General features: G+C 45.9%; 1 protein-coding gene across 1 annotated transcript; it reads right to left on the bottom strand.

Moving 5' to 3' along the window:
- Positions 1-455: 455 nt before the first annotated feature.
- On the bottom strand, positions 456-9,655 carry GSG1 (germ cell associated 1). The gene is made up of 6 exons (XM_010018116.1): positions 9,383-9,655; positions 6,910-7,228; positions 4,319-4,366; positions 1,986-2,138; positions 1,762-1,873; positions 456-765 (listed from the first exon to the last, which is right to left on the bottom strand). Exons 2-6 carry the CDS (start codon positions 7,226-7,228, stop codon positions 456-458), a joined length of 942 nt encoding a protein of 313 aa, XP_010016418.1. The 5' UTR covers positions 9,383-9,655.
- Positions 9,656-18,734: the final 9,079 nt, after the last annotated feature.

Raw genomic sequence — 18,734 nt, forward strand, 5'->3', positions numbered from 1 at the left:
TACAGCCAGTCAGTAAGAGCACCAGTGCCCTTCACTGTTAACACTGAACAGGGAGTTTGCTGGAAGGTTAGTTTGACACCACCCAAATAGGCCCAGCACTGCAATTTGCCAGCTGGATGGTGCTGTCTGTTCCCAGGTACAATACTGCTGGGAGTAGGACAACTGCCTCAACTGTCTGCAAGTCCATGGAGACAGCTGGACCAACAACACGTCCCTCTGGTGTCTCTGGTTTCACCCATCCCAGCTGAGGGCACCAGGCAAACTGACCAGGGAAGACCTACCTTGCTGCTGTTGACACTGCTGTTGCCCTGTCCCAGCGCCCACCTTCTCTTCCTGCTCCCTGAACTGTAAAGGAAGGAAGAGCTCCCCCAGAACTCAATAACAGTAGTGCTAGTGTTTGGCTCAGAGCTCTTGTGCCTCCCAAACCCCACTGCTCTGCCCCTGTGCACTCATCCCTAACAACAATCCTCCCCAATCGTTTGTCCCAAGACCTCATCCAGATCCAGCTCTGGTTCCCGCTGGAGCACTTTCTGCCGCAGATCAGAGTAGAAGTCGACTCCCTCAGAGACCGAATGGAGGGGCTTGTCTTGGGGCCCATAGTAGCTGCTTATTTGCCGCTGTATGAAGCACTGGTGGTGCTGAGGCTGATCCTTCAAGTCATAGCCCTTGATGTGGTTCCTTTTGAACTCCAGCACTGTCTTGGTGTAGGTGTTGAGAGTGGTGACAGCAGAGGCCATGCAGCAGGTGAAGGAAGCCCAGGCCATGCTACAGGAGAGACATAAGAATAGCATATGCTGTGAGAAGCCAAGTAGGATGCGAACTGCATGCACCGTGATGCACCCTGAGCTGCCAGGCAGGAGCTGCTGGGCACGGATATGAACCGGAAAGACCAAGGCTCATAACATAACAGTTCTTAGGGGTTATTCCACCACAAGATTCTTCTTAAATCAGTGGGGTAAATAGTGGTGGTCTTCACAACACCCGGTCCCAGAGAAGGGAGGGATACAGGGAAAATAAAAAGGGCAGTAGGAAGGTCTGTAACTGGTCAGAGCAGGACAGCACAGCTTGGAAGTAAGTTCTGTATTGCAGGGCTGTTCAATGCCTTCCTGGATATGAGACATGTCTACTTGAGCATAACCAGATGGCCACGCTGACATTTGAGGTCTGTGGCTGGCACATGGCACTGGTGGTTTTAAGTCTTAAGAATCAATGTGGTCATCATCAGTACAGCATTGCAAACTAAGCCTGGACTTTCCATGGGCACTCACAAGGCTCATCCCACTGTTTTTCAAGCCAGTTATGGCCTATCAGCTACAGTCACCTACTTTAGCCTTTAGAAAAAGGAACACTGAGCCACCTGCCTTTGCAGCTGCTCTTCCTGCTACAGGAAATGCAGAAAAACAAGGCACGTTTGAGAGCATCATCACAAGTGTGACGCTGGCCTCTGCACTTGGGGAAGAGGTGAGACCAAACAGAGCAAACCCCCATAGAAGCAAACCTGATCAGTAGCCTGGTTGAAGGCACTTGTTGAGGTTTGACCCAATTGTTTTGCCAGACTTTGGTAGCTACTTATTTAAGCAACTCAGTAACTATTTATTAAAGCAGAGGATAAGGCGAAGAGAGATTAGCAGTAGGAGAACCACAAGACACCTATCTTTGGAAACAGAAGGTCAAGAAAGGAGGAGGTGGGTTTTGGCAGGATGAAGCATGGCTGAAGCCCAATAGGCTGGGGAGGTGAAAATGGCTTCAGAGCTCACGTACTAGAATGCCCAGCCATAGTCCCATGTGTGCGGTCTCCAGTCCTCTGGTCCCAGATTAACCGTTGCCTGAAAGACCTGAGTGTACATCATGTGTGCCACCATCCCAAGGAGACCTGGACACAAAAGACAAGAAAGCAATGAATTTACAGCCAGAGTCAGAGCAGCAAACTTCAGCCTTGTGGGGAAGAGGGGGCTGGGATTCCAAGCCTGCAGTAACACACTTACCTGACAGCACCGAGGAGACAGCAGCAAAGGCATTGAGCTTCAACCCGCAGACAGGATTGCCAGTGTGCAGCATTTCCACCATCAGGAGGATGAAGCTGATGAGCAGCAAGCTGATGTACAGCATCTCTGATCCCAGCGACAGCCACAGGATTCCTACCAGAAACCAGAGACTTCTCACATCAGTACAGGGTGTCTTGTTCAAAGGGGAGCACTTCCCCTTCCCAGCCCAATCCTGAAAGGATGTCCTCTGGAAAGAAGGGAAAGAAGGAAAAACAACACGCAAAGGCCTATGAGCAAGGGCTCAAGGGATGCTAAAGGTGACAAAGAGCCTGCCATAGAAGATGGCTTGGCTATTCTGGCATGACAAAAGCTGAGAGGAACTAAAATGCTGTCTGGAAACAAGCCAGCATTATTCAGAAACAGCAAGGGAAAAAGAGAGGGCGAAAGCTGTTTAGGATTAGCACAAAACCTGGTGGTTGTAGGCTGGCCACGAATATGTCTGTGCTGGACTTTTGAATGTTCTTACTCATTAGCACAGTGACCTTCCAGGTAGGTTTCTAATCACAACGATGGAAGCAAATAACTTTTAACTTGGGACTCAACTGGTTAAGTAAAGAACTGTGTGATACTTCCATGGCTGCAGCTGGGACATGGCCTCTGGAACTCAGGAAGCCTCTTGCAGGCCTGTATTTCTCACTGAAACCCCAATTAGAATGAGTACATTCCTTGGGGGGGATATCCAGCTAGGGCAATTACATTCACCACTCACCCTGCTGCTTGAACAGAGTGCAGGTACTTTGGTGCTGGGGTTATGGGTGGGACTCGAGTGATACCCCAGACCATGGCTGAGCTCACTGCAGTAGGGCTTGGAGGAGAAGGAGAAAAGGCACTCTGTAATGGTGAGCTGTGGAAAAGCACAGGATTCACTGAGGAAGAAATATTCACCGGACAAATGAAGCAGCACTGTGAACACTACTGTTAGCAGCTATTAATGCCTGCAGAGGAGACGTTCAACTGGGGAAAAGGGGTGTGAAGAAAACCCTCATTAACGTGGCACTCACTTGACTCCTCAGTGCCATAGCATCACCCAGCTCTTCAGCACCCTGCTTGAAGGAGCTGGCTTGCATGCTGCAGTACCAGCAAGACTATTTCGTTAGGGCTTAGACTGCAGAAAGTACCCTGGAGGCTTGCAGCACCACATGGGCACAGAGGTCTCTGCATTACTGTCTCTGGGACTCCAGGCTCACCACACATGCTCTGTGATCTGGTCTTGTAACGCTGCCTATGTAATGTGGAGCTGCTCTGTGCACGCCTGGAATCATCACTCACACCACATACCCCCTTCTCCAGTGCTGGCCCAACTATATAATGGCAGCAGTGCTGGAGGCCAAGGTCATCTTAAGATGATGTTATGTGCAGGAAAGGTTGAGGGCAGGTGACAGAGTTGTTAAGGTTGCAGTGTCACTACAAGTTAAGCTCACAGTGACCTTCCAATTAATTTGTAGGAGATCAGTGTCTTACGTGAGCCTTTCTATCAGTGTTGGGATGCAATTAGACAAGGAGCAGTAGGGGAGGAGTGTGAGGGGGACAGACAGAAAGATTTACAAAGACACATAATCTGGTTGCATAAACCTCATTTCTTAGGAAAACAGTCTGTAAGGAAGACATCGGAAGCAACAGAGCCAGAAGCCTGGGCAGGGAACGAAGCACAAGAGGGTGAGAAAGAAGAACAATGCATTGCTACTCCCTGTGAGGTGAGCATTCTGTGCTAAACGCAAGTCATTCAGTAAACGCAGGTAAACCATTGATTTTAAGCAAAAGTGGAGATCTGCATGACTTCAGAACGTTCTTGTACACCAGCAGTACCTGAACTGTGTGACTACTGTTGCCCAAAAGAATAAGTAGGTGAGGCTTCTCTACCCTGCTGTTGTGCCAAGAGTGACCCAAGTTGATCTCTACAGCGATACCGCGGCACACCACTTGCACCAGATCCTCACGTGGGAATGCACATCGCTTTATAAAAGCAGGTCATCGGTCTTTGCCACCATAAAAAAGGGAAAACAAGGCAGAAAAAGAAGATGAGCTCCCTGAAAGTACTCATCTCCCTGCTGACTGTTGCACTTTCCCACTTCATATGGGTTGAGGTTTCCAGCACTGAGCTCACAGATGGCAGTGATTTAGGCAGACGTCTGGGAGGAACCATGAGGCCAGGATTTCATGTCTGGCTCTTTGAGGAGCCACCCTGCTGTCCTCACACAGGTGATACGTTGCAGGTCCCCCTCCCAAGGAGGTGCACTGGACATCTACAGTGAGGTATGGGGATTTGCTCTTACCTCTCTCTGCTGGTGGTGAAAGCTCAATAAAGCTACGGCATTTCTCTTCTGAAACACAAAACAAAAGGTATTAGTTCACAAAACAATGCAGGGTACATAAGGGAAAAGTAAATCTCTGCCTCTCATTCTCTTTTCAGTGCATAGCTCCAGTCACCCCTGAGTCTACCCATCAGATCTTTTCACCTCTGCTCTCTTTCTTACCATCTTTCCAGACCTTCACTGGGGCAAGGCAGGGGGAGGCAATGTCTGCCTGGGAAACTAGAAGTGGCCTTTCCAGAAGAAAACTGAAGCAATTTGTAAATCTTATGCGGCTCTGGTGAATATAAAAATCTGTTTCTGCTCATTCACAACAGTAGTGAGGGTCAGGCCTATTAAGTGTGTAGCTTATGACAGGCTGCAGACCCATCACTTCTGCTAAGGACTTGAATTCTCGCTCACCCCGGTCTCAGCAGAGTGGTTCTAGCACTGCTTCCCCAAGAAGAAAGCAAAAAACCAGTTCTTCCTAAGTGAAACTCTGCCTGACAGAGATATGGGTCCCTCTTCTGCGGCAGGGAATTACACAGAGGTGTATATATGGGTTTCTGTCCTCACATTTTAGGCATGCTATTTGGATAAATGACGTTCATATTTACTTTGGCGTTTTACATTGGCCAGATGCAAACGATTGTCCCAGCTGAGGGTCCAGCATTATTATCTGTGTCTCTTACTGCCTACTGTATTATTGCATTTGAGGGTCCTCTCCTTCACTTGGCACAGAATTTTCTCCCAGAAGTATCAGCCTGCTGCTTTTCATCGTAAGAATCTCATTTTCTTAATTTCTATCCCCAGTTCTAATCTCTCCCAATCTCTTGTATTACTTCTGTCATCCACAGCTCTCAAGACACTACCCAGTTTAGTGCCATCTGCAGTCCTCATTAACTTGCAGTTTGCTACTTCACCTAGAACTTTAATGAGGTTATCCAGTGATGGATCATCTAAACTGATCCTGAGATTAGCCTGAATAATGAAATCCTTTCTCCAGCTCAACTCAAACTCCTTCTGCTCATAGCAGCCCATTTTTGTTGTTGTTGTTGTTGTTGTTGTCTATGCACTTGCTTCAAAGGCCCAAAGCAGCGGGTGGGTTGTACTTGATTACTTGTTTTACAGGAAGCAGAGGACTGAGACCGACTATGTGCTCTGCCCCGCGCTCTGCTGCAATCCAGATGTAACACTCTCCCTGCATTCCTTCAGGCATCGGGGTTATTCCAGGACTGCCTGGTGGCCAGACAATTCTTTCAGAGAAATCTGTCAAGGGACGTAGTCCCATTCCCACAAGCACCATGGAAACACACCCCAACCCAAACCAGTCCCAAATATACACATCTCCCTCCGCATCATGTCTGGAAGTGCTCATAAAGAAGCAGCCCTCTCATTACAACATCAGTTTCAAGCACATTCTCTCCTGCTTCCACCCCCCTTCTGTCTGCTTTTATTCACCAGTTCTTTATTTTCAAACTCTGACAGCAACAGATAAGAACATAAGAAGTGCTCTACTAGAACACTGGCTTAGTTAAAGAAGGTGCGATGTCTGTGCTTGGGGAGAGCTGGAGGGAGGGCGATGGGCTCAGGAGAATGGGCCTCATGAAAGCAACTTTTATCACTGCATCTTTAGATACAAATCTTCCTGTTGGCCACCTTCTGGGTCAGTTCTCATCCTTGATGTGTGTGCCAGGCCATAAGGAGCATCTGTGCACTGCAGGGCATCCACCTGTGCTGGCATGGCACAGGTTTCAGCAGAAGGACTTCAGCAGGGCTGGGCAGGAGCAAGCCAAGGGTGAAGGAAGGCACCAAAGGGGTCTAGTACAGGTTTCACGACCAGCCCATGGCACTCCAGGGTTTACAGTGCCAGTCCCACATGGTCAAAAATCATAAATGAAACCAATCACAATGTCACAAAAGATGCTAATAAAATTACAATACTTCAGCTCTAACCCTCCTGTCAATTTGCCTTCGAACTTTAGTTTCTCTAGGTTCAGACCCTTCAGGTTTTTCAGGTTTTCTCTGTATCTATAAGGCAGCACTTCTCTCTCTCTCAGCCCAGTCCCTGTTCAATTCACAACCCCCTCAGTTTGGTGATTTAAGGAGAACACCATCTATTGCAGCCCTCAGAGTCATAACCATAAATTGTCACCACTAATCACCCCACTTAGATCTCTGAAGGGACTTGCACAAATGAGCCCTGAGAACATGAAGCAAGCTGTGTGTAGGAATGGAGATACAGGGAAAGGGAAAGGGAAAGGAGGCTCGCTGCAGTTCCCATCAGGATGAATGATGCTATCACAAAGTCACTGCCACCACCACTGCTTGCGCTTCACAGCCCTATTCCAGACTGAAGGGCGCACCAGAGACAACCATTCTCCCTTGCCCTCCTCTGTAAACAGCCCAATGAAGGACAGAAATATAATGACCACAGCAGTGCACACGGCTGATGCCAACTAGGAAAATGAAGAAGGCTTTTCTCCCAAATATTATCACCCTCCTGCCTTTCATTTCTAAACTCCTGTGGAGTAAATACAAGGGAAGAAGTTGTGGCTGTCTAGGCAAGATGCTACCTGGCCCTTCCATGCTCTCTTCACAGGAAAGCCACATCCCCGTGTGGAAGTATCGGAAGGCAAAGCGGTCATCCCCGGTCTCCCAGCTGTAGTGCACCACGTCCTGGGATGAAACATTGCTAGCACCTGCATCGGGTGGCATGGGGACACCGATGCACTTGGTGGCCTTGCTCTTCCCACACAAAGGCTTGGGCACTTTTTGGGTCCCGGTGCACCAGTAGCTGCCAAGCAAGGCAGTGGTGGAGAGGCTGAGGGCAAGCAGGTTGAGGATGACAGCCAGGAAAGCACGGCGCCATGGCAATCCCTTCAGCAGCTCCATCTACAACACACAAACATGAGGGACTGTCACACCAGCCATGTGTCCCACGTAGCCTTACAAATCCCAACTTTTTCCAGTGCACACCTGTAGGGAGGGGATATGAGCACTCTGCCCTCCTCACAACATCCCAACAGCTCACTCAGCATAGAAGAACCATCTCCTGAAGGCCAGGGCAGTGGAGCAATAGGTCAGCTGCAATCATTTAATCATTTCAAAGCACACTGGATATCTGTACAGGGGAAGAGAGGGTGATTCATTAGACATTGCAGGGCTGAGTGCGTCGGGGTGCATGAGCACATCAGGAAAATAAAATGGACCTCATGTTCACTCCGTCTCGGAGATGGTAGGAAAGAACTGTTAACCGACTTCCCAAAATACTGTATGTTGCCTTTAGATGGGGCATGAGGAATCCTCTGTCCAGCTAAATGAGGATTCTTGCTGCCAGTCTTCCAAAACACTTTTTCAAGCTGTTCACTACTGTACCTAGGGAGGTAGGAAGTCTGTTGATTTCAGAGTGGGAAAAGGCAGGAAAATGTTCCCAGATCACTGAAGATCACATGTCAAAGCAGTGATCTTGCTCAGGAGGGGGACACAGCTATCCAGATCTGGTAGCTGGGGTTCAAGCCCTAGAGCAGCACTTCTCACCTGAGCAAGCACTGCTCCGAGCATCAGAAACTGGGGAGGGTGGTGGGATGGCAACGTCTCTGCTCTCACATGAAGTGCCAAAGGGCTTTTTTTGGAGAGCAAACATTGCCACGAACACTCTTCCCAGTTTAATCTCATCAGAAAAAATAATCCAGAAAGCAGGTTTTTTACCAAGGTCCTGTGGTCTTTCTTACTCAGAAGAAGCTTAAGATTCCTGCAAAACCTTGCACTGACTTCTGAGAACCCCAACTTATCACTCCATGGATTGATTAGATGTCTCCTACCCACACATCAACTTTCATGTAATCAACGCATATCTCTTCCCACGTGGCACTCCCTATGTTTGGCACAACTTCATCCAGATACTCCCACCCTTTCCTATTTATGACTCTCAAAATCTATTTGCCCATGAATTGATTCAGTTTGTACAGACACTGCCTGCTGCCGGTCCTCTTCAGATAACTTTGGTTGACTCACGCAGCGCTGAAAGGCCCAGCATGTTGTGGACAGTACTATAAATGGTGTGAGGCTGAGGTTTGCTTTGTTTGTGAGTGCACCACAGTTAAAAGTGGTGCAGTGAAAAGCATTTGTTCAGCTAACCAGCAAGCTCAGAAATGTGGTCACTAAAGATGGTTCTGAAGCTCCTCTTGGAAAGCAGGACTTCATTAGCATCTCACTGCACTGAGAAAACAGTGCATGATGCAGAACACCCTCATTGAAGGCAAGAAAATACCCAGCTCCTGAAAAATTCCCATATGGTTTTATGCTCTGGCTTTTTTTAACTCTTCACTAGAGCATTTCTTTCTTTCAACAATGGAGATGCTGCACCCTGGAGATGGCAATGTCTTAGTAATAGCATAACTAACAACTTCCATGATCTGAAGGCGTGTTGGATGTCACCATTTTCACAAAGCAGACATCTCCTAGGAGCAGTTAATTATGTGAAGGTTTCTGGCTGAGGCTGATGGCAAATTCCTTGCTGAATTTTTTTTAATGGAAAATTTGTCTTATGACTGAAAAGGAAATTATTGATACAATTGTTCTCAAAAACATGATTTTCCATCTGAAAATAGAAACCTTCAGCACAGATAGTTTTTCATTAATGCTTGATTACAAGATTTTCTGCTGTCAGGTTTCAGTTTGCTTCTGCTTTTATTTTTTAACAAATACCTTTCCATTCATAATATTAACAAAAATGATTTTTCTAATTTGAATCTTCAGTAGTGAGAAAAATATTCTCTCCTGTTGCTTTGTGGCAGTAGTTGAAATGACATATAGTTTCAGAACAACTGGTAAGGAAAAAGACAAAAAAAAAAGATAAGAAACAAATGAGTCAGAAGAAGGAACTGGGTCAGGGATGCAGAGAACACAGGGAATGAGGAGCATATCTGAACTCTTCCTTCATGAGAACATTGTCAGAAAAGTTCCCCTCCATAAAACCAAGCACTTACTGACAATAACTGACCGTAGTATCTAGATAGCCCCAAAATGAAAGAGAGTTGAATTTACCTTGGCAGCAAGTCCTCGAAGTCCTGTTGATTTGTAGGAGCAATACAGAAATGGGACTCACGCTTTGTCTGCTGGTTTTCTCATCTCTAGATACTCCAGGAAACCCAATTGCTTCAAGACCCCCTTCTCCTTCATTTCCTCCCCTCCTCCCTCACATCCCCAGTGGTTATTAAGTGCTTTCCCTCCAGTCAGCAGCTGGTTTGTGGAAAATGGTCATTTTGTAATCCACAATGCAATCACAGCACAGCTGTTCCGGGAGATTATACGGGAAGCGATTGGTGCTGTGCGCTGGGACTAAGTGCAGGAGGGTGGCCTGTATTGACTGAGCAGAAAGTTTTCGGAAAACACAGAAAGATCCCAACCATCTCCATGTGGTGGCTGTTTGGGAGCTTGTACGGAGCAAGCTGGCAGCTTTCTGAGTGACCTTAGCTCAGAAACCACCGGTGTCAGGACTGACCTTGGCATCGTGTCACCCCTTGCCCTGTGCACTGTCTCAGCAGAATGGCAAAAGGCCACAAGTCCCCCAGCCCTGGGATATCTTCCTGGCCAGACCTGCCGTTTGCAGAAAGGGGAGGAGAAAAAGCAGCGGGGAAAGGAAAGTTCACATCTGCTCTGAGGAGTGAGGATTTGGGACCCTGAAAAGACGCTAAGACAGCTCTGCCTATGGGCACTGGAGATTTTAATGGCAAAAGGAGCCCCTCAGCAGAAGCACTGCTGAGTTGCACACCAGCGTCACCACCGTAACAGAGGTATGTGACATAGTGATGAGTCAAACAAGTTCAATGTCAAAAGGATGGGAGCATGGGGAAGGCTGTCAGTGCTCCTCGTAATGGCAGCTTTTACCAAGGTGCAAAGTTCACCAGCAATCCCAGCTCCCAGCAGCTTCACATCAGATGAAATTGGGAAGCTAGTAAGGAGAGACAGAAAGATTCACACTGACCCTAAGTCCCCTCTGAGCTCTTGTCCTGAAAGTTTAAAGGCTTTTACAGAACCTGAGGGTATTGATACACCTTGTTTGGCATCAGAGCAGTGAAAAGTAAGAACAGCATCACCTCCCACGAGCATGAACTGGCATGAAGCAGTGCCACACTGAATCAAACTGCAAGGAAGAGGAGCATCCTGAAAGCACACACCCCAAAAAAAAAGGCTTTGCCCAGCGTCAAGGGGGTGAGACTGCCACCGCCACTAGCGGGATCAAGACGGATTCCCTGCGTGTTTGCCCTGGAAACCAGTGCTCCAACTGCTCTCATCCCCGGTTCCAAGACCAGAGCCCAGAGGCCGGGAGGCAGGTGTAGGAATCTCTCTGGGTGACAGCCCCTGCACAGCACAGGCAGCAGACGGAGCTGACAGGTTCACAGCCCCATACGTGCTGTCACGGGCTCCTGACCTTTACTGCCCCGAGCAGAACAGTCAGTAGCGCTGTGACTATTTTAATCCTAGTCACTGCATAAACTCCTTTAATATAGATAATCATTTATAAGACGGGCTAACTGAAAGCAATGCTAAATGTTTCCATGCTCCATGGAGTGCCTGCAGGTTGTTTGGTTAAGACAAAGGTTCTGTTTGACACAGATGTGCTTAATTTACTGAAGAAAGTAGAATAAAGTTGATGCTGTTTAAAAGGAGAGTGCTGATTTTTATTTTATTTTCATTATTCAGTTTCTCTGCATCTCGACACCTTAATTTTGACTTCTAAATGTGCAGCAAAAAAAAGCCTGTTTTTCAGGATCAAGTATAGATAAAGTCCTTCTCTCTACTGATAATGCTTAATGTTAATGGGTTCTTAATTTTAAGCTTGACAAGATTCTCATTAAAACCCAGATGCTGTGTCAGTTTCTAAAGCTGGGATCACAGCATATATATTGATGAAATGAGAATTAATTAGATTTACATGGACAAGAATTCAGGTTGAAAAATAAATTTATCAGAGTTATGCTATGGTTTCAAAAATACGCATGTATCAGGTTTGGTGTTCTGAATAATGGCAGGTATTTATCCTTCCAGAAGATGGCAATCTTTCTCTAGTCTTCTTTTTGGGAGCCTGATGTTCCAGTGTACTCTGGGGGGAAGCAACGCCCAAGTTTAGACTTCTTATTCCTTCCTTCCCTTTTTCTTCCCCCTCTATCTTCCTCTTTTTTTCCATTTTTATAAACATAACTTCTTTACCTTGCCTGCAATATGGGTGGTGGATTCTTCTCTTTGAATTATCTGAGCCTGGGGAGACTTCTGAAATCACTGGGGAAAGAAAAAAGAGGAAGGAATGCAGGAGCTTAGCAGGGTATTTGTTCCGCTGTCTGCCCTGCACAGAACTATTCTTTCTAATGCATTTTCCAATATTTTGTCAAGTACCATATTAACTTTCCCAGTGTGTTTCCATCCCCAGATAATTGTACACAGCTCAGAGAACATCAACTCCAGAGCATGTTTCCTGATGCTCAAAGAACTTCCCTCAGCAAAATTTTAGGGTGGGATGGGTTTGATTTAGGTTTTGGTGGTGGTATTGTTTTTAATCTCTATTCCAGCCTTGCCTTAATCTGACCAATTATGAACAGGAAAACCAAGCTGTATCTGTTTTTCACCCTACTGTGCCTTCCAGCTTTCTTCTCTTTGTATCTGATATTTCCCACCATAACTTGGCTTGGCTAGAAGTTTTGAATGTCTCTTTCTCTTTGAACTCAGCAGCAGCCAGTCCCTGATGACTCGTTTAAAGTTCGCCCATTGAAGTGAATGTCCATAGCAGTTGATTTCCTGTGCAATCAGTCCAGTGCTTGGCTTATAGAAACAAAACAAGGAAACGAAATGCAAAACACAATCTTAGAACAACACCTCTGTGGAGATCGCCAACTCTAAGAAAGCCTGGGCATTTACAAGTGATGCGTTTTTACCCTGGCCATACCACAGACATACTTTGGGTGTATTCTGCCCCAAAGCGACACCCTTGACTCCAGAGGTTGTTAGTGGAAAAGAAGGACAACGAGCTCTTAACAGATAGGGCCCAAAATTGCCATACTTAACTGGCAGGTCTCAAGAGGCACATGGCTCTACACAGCCCTCCATGCAGCAATCCTCCCCAGGGGTATCAGGAATCATACATGCAGTCCTGACTTTGGCTCTTCAGCTGTCATGAAGAGGAAAAGAGAGGAGAAAGAGTGGCTATTTACACTCGTAAGGTCGCTATGTGAAACCTGCACAAAGACTGGCTCATACTCACCCTTCATTCCACACATTCCTCACACATGACACTTCCCACCGCTTCTGGTTTTGCTGCTTTTTACAGGAAGACTGTCCAGTGCTGCAGTCCCCTCCTGTACCACCATACAGAAAGCAGGATGTCTCTGGGTGGCAGTGACACCAAGACAGCCAGGCTTCTCAAACCCAGTGACAGACTGCAAATACCAGATTTCTTCCTGAGCTCTGAATAATTCCGCTCAGATTGTAACCTTTATTTAGCTGTTTGCATGATGCATTAACTCTTCCTCTGCAAATGAATGACCTCGCCAGGCATATTTTTTCAAGTCTAAGCACATTTAAAGGTGAATTCTGGTTTTAAACATGAACTGCTTACATTGCTAGACATCAAGTCTGTGTCAGAACAGAAATAAGGATCGAATTGGAATAAGTAAATGCATCTTAAAGATGAACAAATAAGCTTGCCGCCAGCTTGGACCTAAACACGTTTTCCCCCTGCTTTTTTCTTTTCATCTTTTTTTTTTTTTTCCACCCAAAACAAGTCTTCCTTGGCTGGATTTTCTAATAATCTTTATGGTTATCAATGATTCATAAACCACAGCGAAAGTAGTTATGAAAAAAAAAAACCCCTTCAAATGCAGCAACACACACTTTGAGGACCCATTGGGGATTCTAGATGCCTCAATTTCTAGGTAGGCAGCATAATGCTATTTAAAGGGGGTTGCTTTTCACAGAGTACTTAGACTCTAGCAATTCTAGGGTGTGTTCACCTGAGCACACAGAAAAAAATGTTAGTTAAGAAATTAAACAAACCATAAATGGTAAGCAGAGAAGAAAAAAACAACTTTTTAGACAGATCTATAAGGATATTAAAGAGGAACCAGAGCAGGAAAGTGCATGCAAACCCCCAAGAAGATAAACACCTTATCCACTGCTCACTATCCTCATCTGCTCTCCTGAGGCACCCGGTGAAATACTACAAGGTGATCGTGGACTATCTATCCCCACTATTTCTTTCTGACGGAACACCCAGCAGCCAAGAAATTCAGTGAGATCTGACCAGATGCTTTGAAATGTACCAAGTCTGTTATTTTATTGACGGGTTAATTCTCTCTGAGCTTGCTAATTCATCACTGTACTTTACATCAGCTGCAGGGTTGGCGGGGTGTCCACGTCTATAGAATGCATCTTTGTAACTCAGTGGTCCCTTTTATGAAAATCGTTGCCAGTTTTAAGTCTACCAATTACAGGATCTCAGTCTGTTACTCCACAGGAACACAAACACCCAGACCCAATGACTATCACAGGCTTATGGGATTTATTTTTTTTTATCATCAAGAGGGACCATTGCAACCATATAGTCTCATCTCAGATGCAACAGAACTCAAAGAACTTCAAACAATCATTTCTAATAAGACACAGAGCTCCTGCTGGAGCTATAGCATGTCCCTTATACAACCAACTAGTGCCGACAGTGCAACAGAATATGGTGGAAAACCATCACATCCTTAGAAAAGTTATTCCAGTGGTTAATTAGCCTCATTCTTATATTTTTTCTTTTGATTTGTAAGCAGGGTCTGCTTTGGTTTTCCATCCTCACCAGGCTGCTCCAACACACAAATAAATAGCCAGTGAAATGATTTCCTAAAAATGTTATTGTAAGAGTCACAAATCAATGCATTGCATTAGAGGCACACAGTGTGAGCTAACAAGCTGGCTGACAGCCCAAATTCCTGGTTCTGTACTTGGCTCTGACACGTAATTTTCCCCTCCCATCAGCCAAGTCATTAGTGGTGCATTTACACTGCAGTCAAAGCAGTGGTAGTGATGGGGAGTAAACATTCAGTGCTTGCTTTAATTGGGTGTTGCTAGTAATTTCCCTCCAGCAATATGGAGCACAATGCAGGGTACAAACCTCAGCCCAGAAACGGAGCAGAGTAAGCTGTGTTGAACTGCACATTGCCATGGCTGGCCTGATAGTTCAAAAATACCTCTTTTTTCTCTACACTATAAAGTTGGGTCTTCAAAGTCATTCCCACAGATGCAAATCTACAGCACAGCTTATCCTTGTTGCTATTGCACAATGCTGGTGGGAAAGAAACATTCTGTTTCGATAATGACAAAACTCGAGGATCTAAAATTAATCTGTGCAAAGAGTACATCCCATATGCAGGTGACCTTGGAGCCACAGAAACGTTTAGCATCAGTTTTAAAGCAAAAGAAAAAAAAAGAAGAAACAGAACAGCTGAACCATACTGCACTTTGGTTTCATGCATGGAAATGAGTAAGTCAAAGCAATTGTTCTTTGCTTCAATTTATCTTTTCCTCCATTTCACTGCGGTGAATCAGAACAAGCTGATCTAGAGGAAGCCTCCAAAGTTTATCTAGTCAATCCACCTGCATCAGTATGACCTTGGCGCCTGGAAGAGCTTCAAGCCTACTGTTAAAATTTTCTGCAAGTCAGATACTACTCCATCCTGGATTGAAGTCATTATATTCCCTTGTAACACCTTGATTCTGACCAAATCACAATATGCAACAGAAAACTTTTCCATCTCTGCTAAATGCCATGGTCTCCATCCCACATCTGAATTATTTACTCACACGGATTGTCCCCTTGAGGCCATTGGAACTACATGATCTACTGAAGTTATACTCACATGCTAGTATTTGAGGAACCAGTGCTTCGGAGGAAGACTCTAAGCTAGCAGGAGAGGTTTGGAAATCAAAAAGAGTGAGTAAGAGAGAGTTAGCTTTTTTGAGGTGAGGTGTGGGAGGTGTTTTCGTTCTTTAGCTATTAAAAACTCCTTGCTTTGGCAAGAAAAAAAGGGGGGGGGGGGAGAAAAAAAGTGGGGGGGGGGGGAGAAAAAACTGAGAGGAGAAGGATTCATGAATAAAGAGGGAGCGTGACAAAAGGTACAAGCAATCAGGGTGGCCAGAAGGCACAAGTGAGTTTCTCAGGCTGTCTTTCCTAATAGAGGAGAGACGATATTGAGCGCAGGTTGGAGGAGCCAAGGTCTAATACTCTGCTCTAAAGGGAATTATAAAACCAGCTTTCTTTACAGTGCTGAGCAGAGAGATTATGTTACAGTGGGAGCTTTGAAAACAACGGTGCTAGATGTTATAATTGCACCTTTTATCTTCCTGGACATCCTACTAATTATCCAGGATTGAGAGCATCTCCATTTTTTCCGAGGTTTAATGAGGATTTTGGATCTCTTCTGTTCCTTCGTGGCATTCTGGAGCTGTGGCTTCACAGACAGTCATGCTACGGAGTGCCATTCCTGGTGTTCAAGCCCCCCATGCCCTTGCACGCTGTGGTGGGCAGCATGTCAGAACTGCCCATGCACTGGGGAAGGGACAAGTCAGGACAGGGTAGCCGTGACACAAGTCACTGTGTCTTGGAGGCTGGGAGGGTGCAGGAAGCACTGGGAGCAGGCGGTGTTAGCACCGCGGGTGCGGGGTGGATGCAGCACGTGGTGCCATGGCTGGGGACCTGTGGGGTGCCCAGGCTTCCCTACATGTCCCGGGGGCAGGGAGGGTGGAAAAGGAAACGAGAAATACTTTGGAGACTGCCGCAGAGAGGTTGAGTGTCTCCTGCTCCTCTGACAGGGTTTTTGGTTGGGCTTTCTTTTGGTTTGGTTTTGTATTTTCGTTTCTCTCTCTTCCCCCTCCCTCCGTTCCTCCCTGTTTCTTCACAGCCAGGTTTCTGCTTGCCTGGGCAACTCTGACAGCACGCACAGAGTGGGGACATCACTTCCCACAGGCAGAAGGTGTCCAGGAGCAGTGACACCATCCCAAGCTAAGAGAGTCCAGAGTGACCCTGCGGCCACAGCCAGGACCCTTTGTGCGAGTGCATTGTACCCCAGACCTTAAATCATGTGCTACCACTTCTATCAAGCCCACAGTTTAAAATAATCATAATGAACTGCTCTTCCTGGCCCACGTTGTTTGTTTTTTCTTTTCTGAGCAATGTCAAGCTGTAATTACTCAAAGGTTCATTATTAAACCAAATTTGGAGGGGGGATTTTGGTATACATGGCAGAAGGTGTGCTCCTAACAGAAAAATTGTGATTTATTTTAAAACGAGCCATTGCTTACAAGGTGTTTTTTAAAAAGAGAAATTCTTCAGGATTTTTAAAAATGTGGATAAACCAGAATATTCCTCTGCCAGCCTTGTTCTCAGAAACAGCTAAGTGGTTTTGACTCAAATTAAAAACAAACCTGAAAAGAACCTAATAAAACAGCTGAAGCAGACGTGAGCTAGAAGATGCTGGCTTTAAACCTGGCAAAGACAAAAGCAACCAAAGCCAAACCTTGTGATGGGATGTGTGACTATTATAATAAAAGGCAATGCTACCAGAAATGTCTTCTATGTTCTGTGCACCCATTAGCATGCTAATCTCAACATTAGTCTTTCCCAGGTAGCCAAGGATTATAATTGCTGAGCTTTAAAACTAATCATTAGGCATTGTGGCTAAACAGCTTGACTGAACAAGAATTATTTGCAATCACCTGAAGAGGGTAAGCACGAAGGAAGGAGAACATTTGGCTCGTGTGTTACCATGGGCAGAGCTTAGAGAAATTAGGTCAGGCAGAATGGAAAAAGAACCTTCAGAAACCTCTTCCAAACAGTGAGAAATAGTCATCTGCGGAGCAGTCTCTCATGGGAAGCAAAGGATGCCCATTGCTTAAATCATACACAACCAGACTGGCTAATGCATTGGAAAATGTACTGTAGGCAAGAATCTTGCAGGAACTGGGCTGGGCTAGAATGTGAGAAGAGGGGCCGAATAAAATAGCAAGATTTTCCCATCTCTCTCTAATTCCTATGATTTATTTTTGTTGTTTAAACTGGCTGTAGTTTGCGTTGCTTCAAATTCTTTCACATGAGTTACAGAATCTCTGATCCAGGCAAAAGATGGGGCTGGGGAGAGGTGGGTGTGTTTCCTGAGTGACATACAAAAACCAGAAGCCTGCAGCTTCACAGAGGCTGTGAAACTAGAAAGACTGGCTGGAGACAACAGGCGGGAACACAGCTAAAAGGGGCTGCTCCTACCAGGCTGAGCTACGCTGAGGACACCATGGGTGAGGATTAGGGGGTTGGATCAGTGGTAAAGCAGGCGGCTTTGAGAGAGCTGTGATCCTAATTAAGAACGCTGCGGTCACTCATGGTCAGTCTTCAGCACTGGGAAGAAGTGGGAAGGCTCAGCTCTAGCTGTCTGCATGACTCTCCCCTGCTGGTTTTCACTGAAGGATTTTTGAGCAGGCAAAACATTTGGCTAAGGGCTTGTTTCCCACTCTCCTTCCTTTTAAAGCAAGAGTTTTCTGGTTTGCTTTGGTTTGAAATGAGCTTTCAAAGTGGTGGATTAAAACAGATTGCAGAGCTGGTCTTTCACTCCTTCATTAATCCAGCACTGCACACAACAAACGTCCTTAATTACTCCCTTTACTGAAGCCTCTAACATAGCTTCACCAAGGCACCACATCCCTGACTTTCAAAATCCCTAGGATTTCGCTTCATGACTGGATGCAGTCACAGGTCAGCCTCTCCCCTTTCACGAGACTCAAAGCAGGTCACTGGCCTGTGCAACAGCCCTTTACCACTCATCTTCAATTTGTCTGTGTCGCAACCCTAAGGATGTCCTCGGGGTCCGCTAATGGGCACCTGAAGCCCAGCCTGTATTGAGCAACCCTCAATCAGCCGTAGGAAAGCTTGTCTGTCCTACCATACCACATGTTCTACTATTGCAGCCTTGGAACACCTCCTGGTTTGGGCTAACACAGCAGTTCAGGATAGCACCTCCCTCTGCAATAGTCATACTTTGGGTTTGGGATGACGGTGATGTTTGAAGTGCAATATTGCTAAGGTTCTCCACAGAACCATTTTGGAATTTATTGGTGTTTCTTTCCACCCACAGTCTGTTACAGACCTTAAATGTGTGCTTCACAGCTTTGCTGGAGCAGATCCGCTGTTCCCCTTAAAATGCATTTAATAGTTATTAAAGGAAAATTAAAATCTATAGTGATTAAACTGCCCCACCTCCTTCACAGACATTTTTAGAGCTGGTTTAACCTCTGCACCGGAGATCTGGAGACTTCTTTTAAAAACTCAAATGAGGCCCTCAAAAGGCTTTGACATTCTCTAGGATGGAAAAGCTAC

Source organism: Nestor notabilis, unplaced genomic scaffold (genome assembly GCF_000696875.1).
Source record: "Nestor notabilis isolate BGI_N333 unplaced genomic scaffold, ASM69687v1 scaffold7357, whole genome shotgun sequence".
In the NCBI taxonomy this organism is placed as follows: domain Eukaryota; kingdom Metazoa; phylum Chordata; class Aves; order Psittaciformes; family Psittacidae; genus Nestor; species Nestor notabilis.

Excerpts from the sequence above, each read along its gene's own strand:
- GSG1 (XM_010018116.1), bottom strand. The coding sequence starts at position 7,228 with ATGGAGCTGCTGAAGGGATTGCCATGGCGCCGTGCTTTCCTGGCTGTC. Across the intron at positions 4,367-6,909 it reads AGAGAGCATGGAAGGGCCAG|AAGAGAAATGCCGTAGCTTT; the intron begins GTAGCATCTTGC and ends TTTGTGTTTCAG. Across the intron at positions 766-1,761 it reads GACTATGGCTGGGCATTCTA|CATGGCCTGGGCTTCCTTCA; the intron begins GTACGTGAGCTC and ends TCTCTCCTGTAG.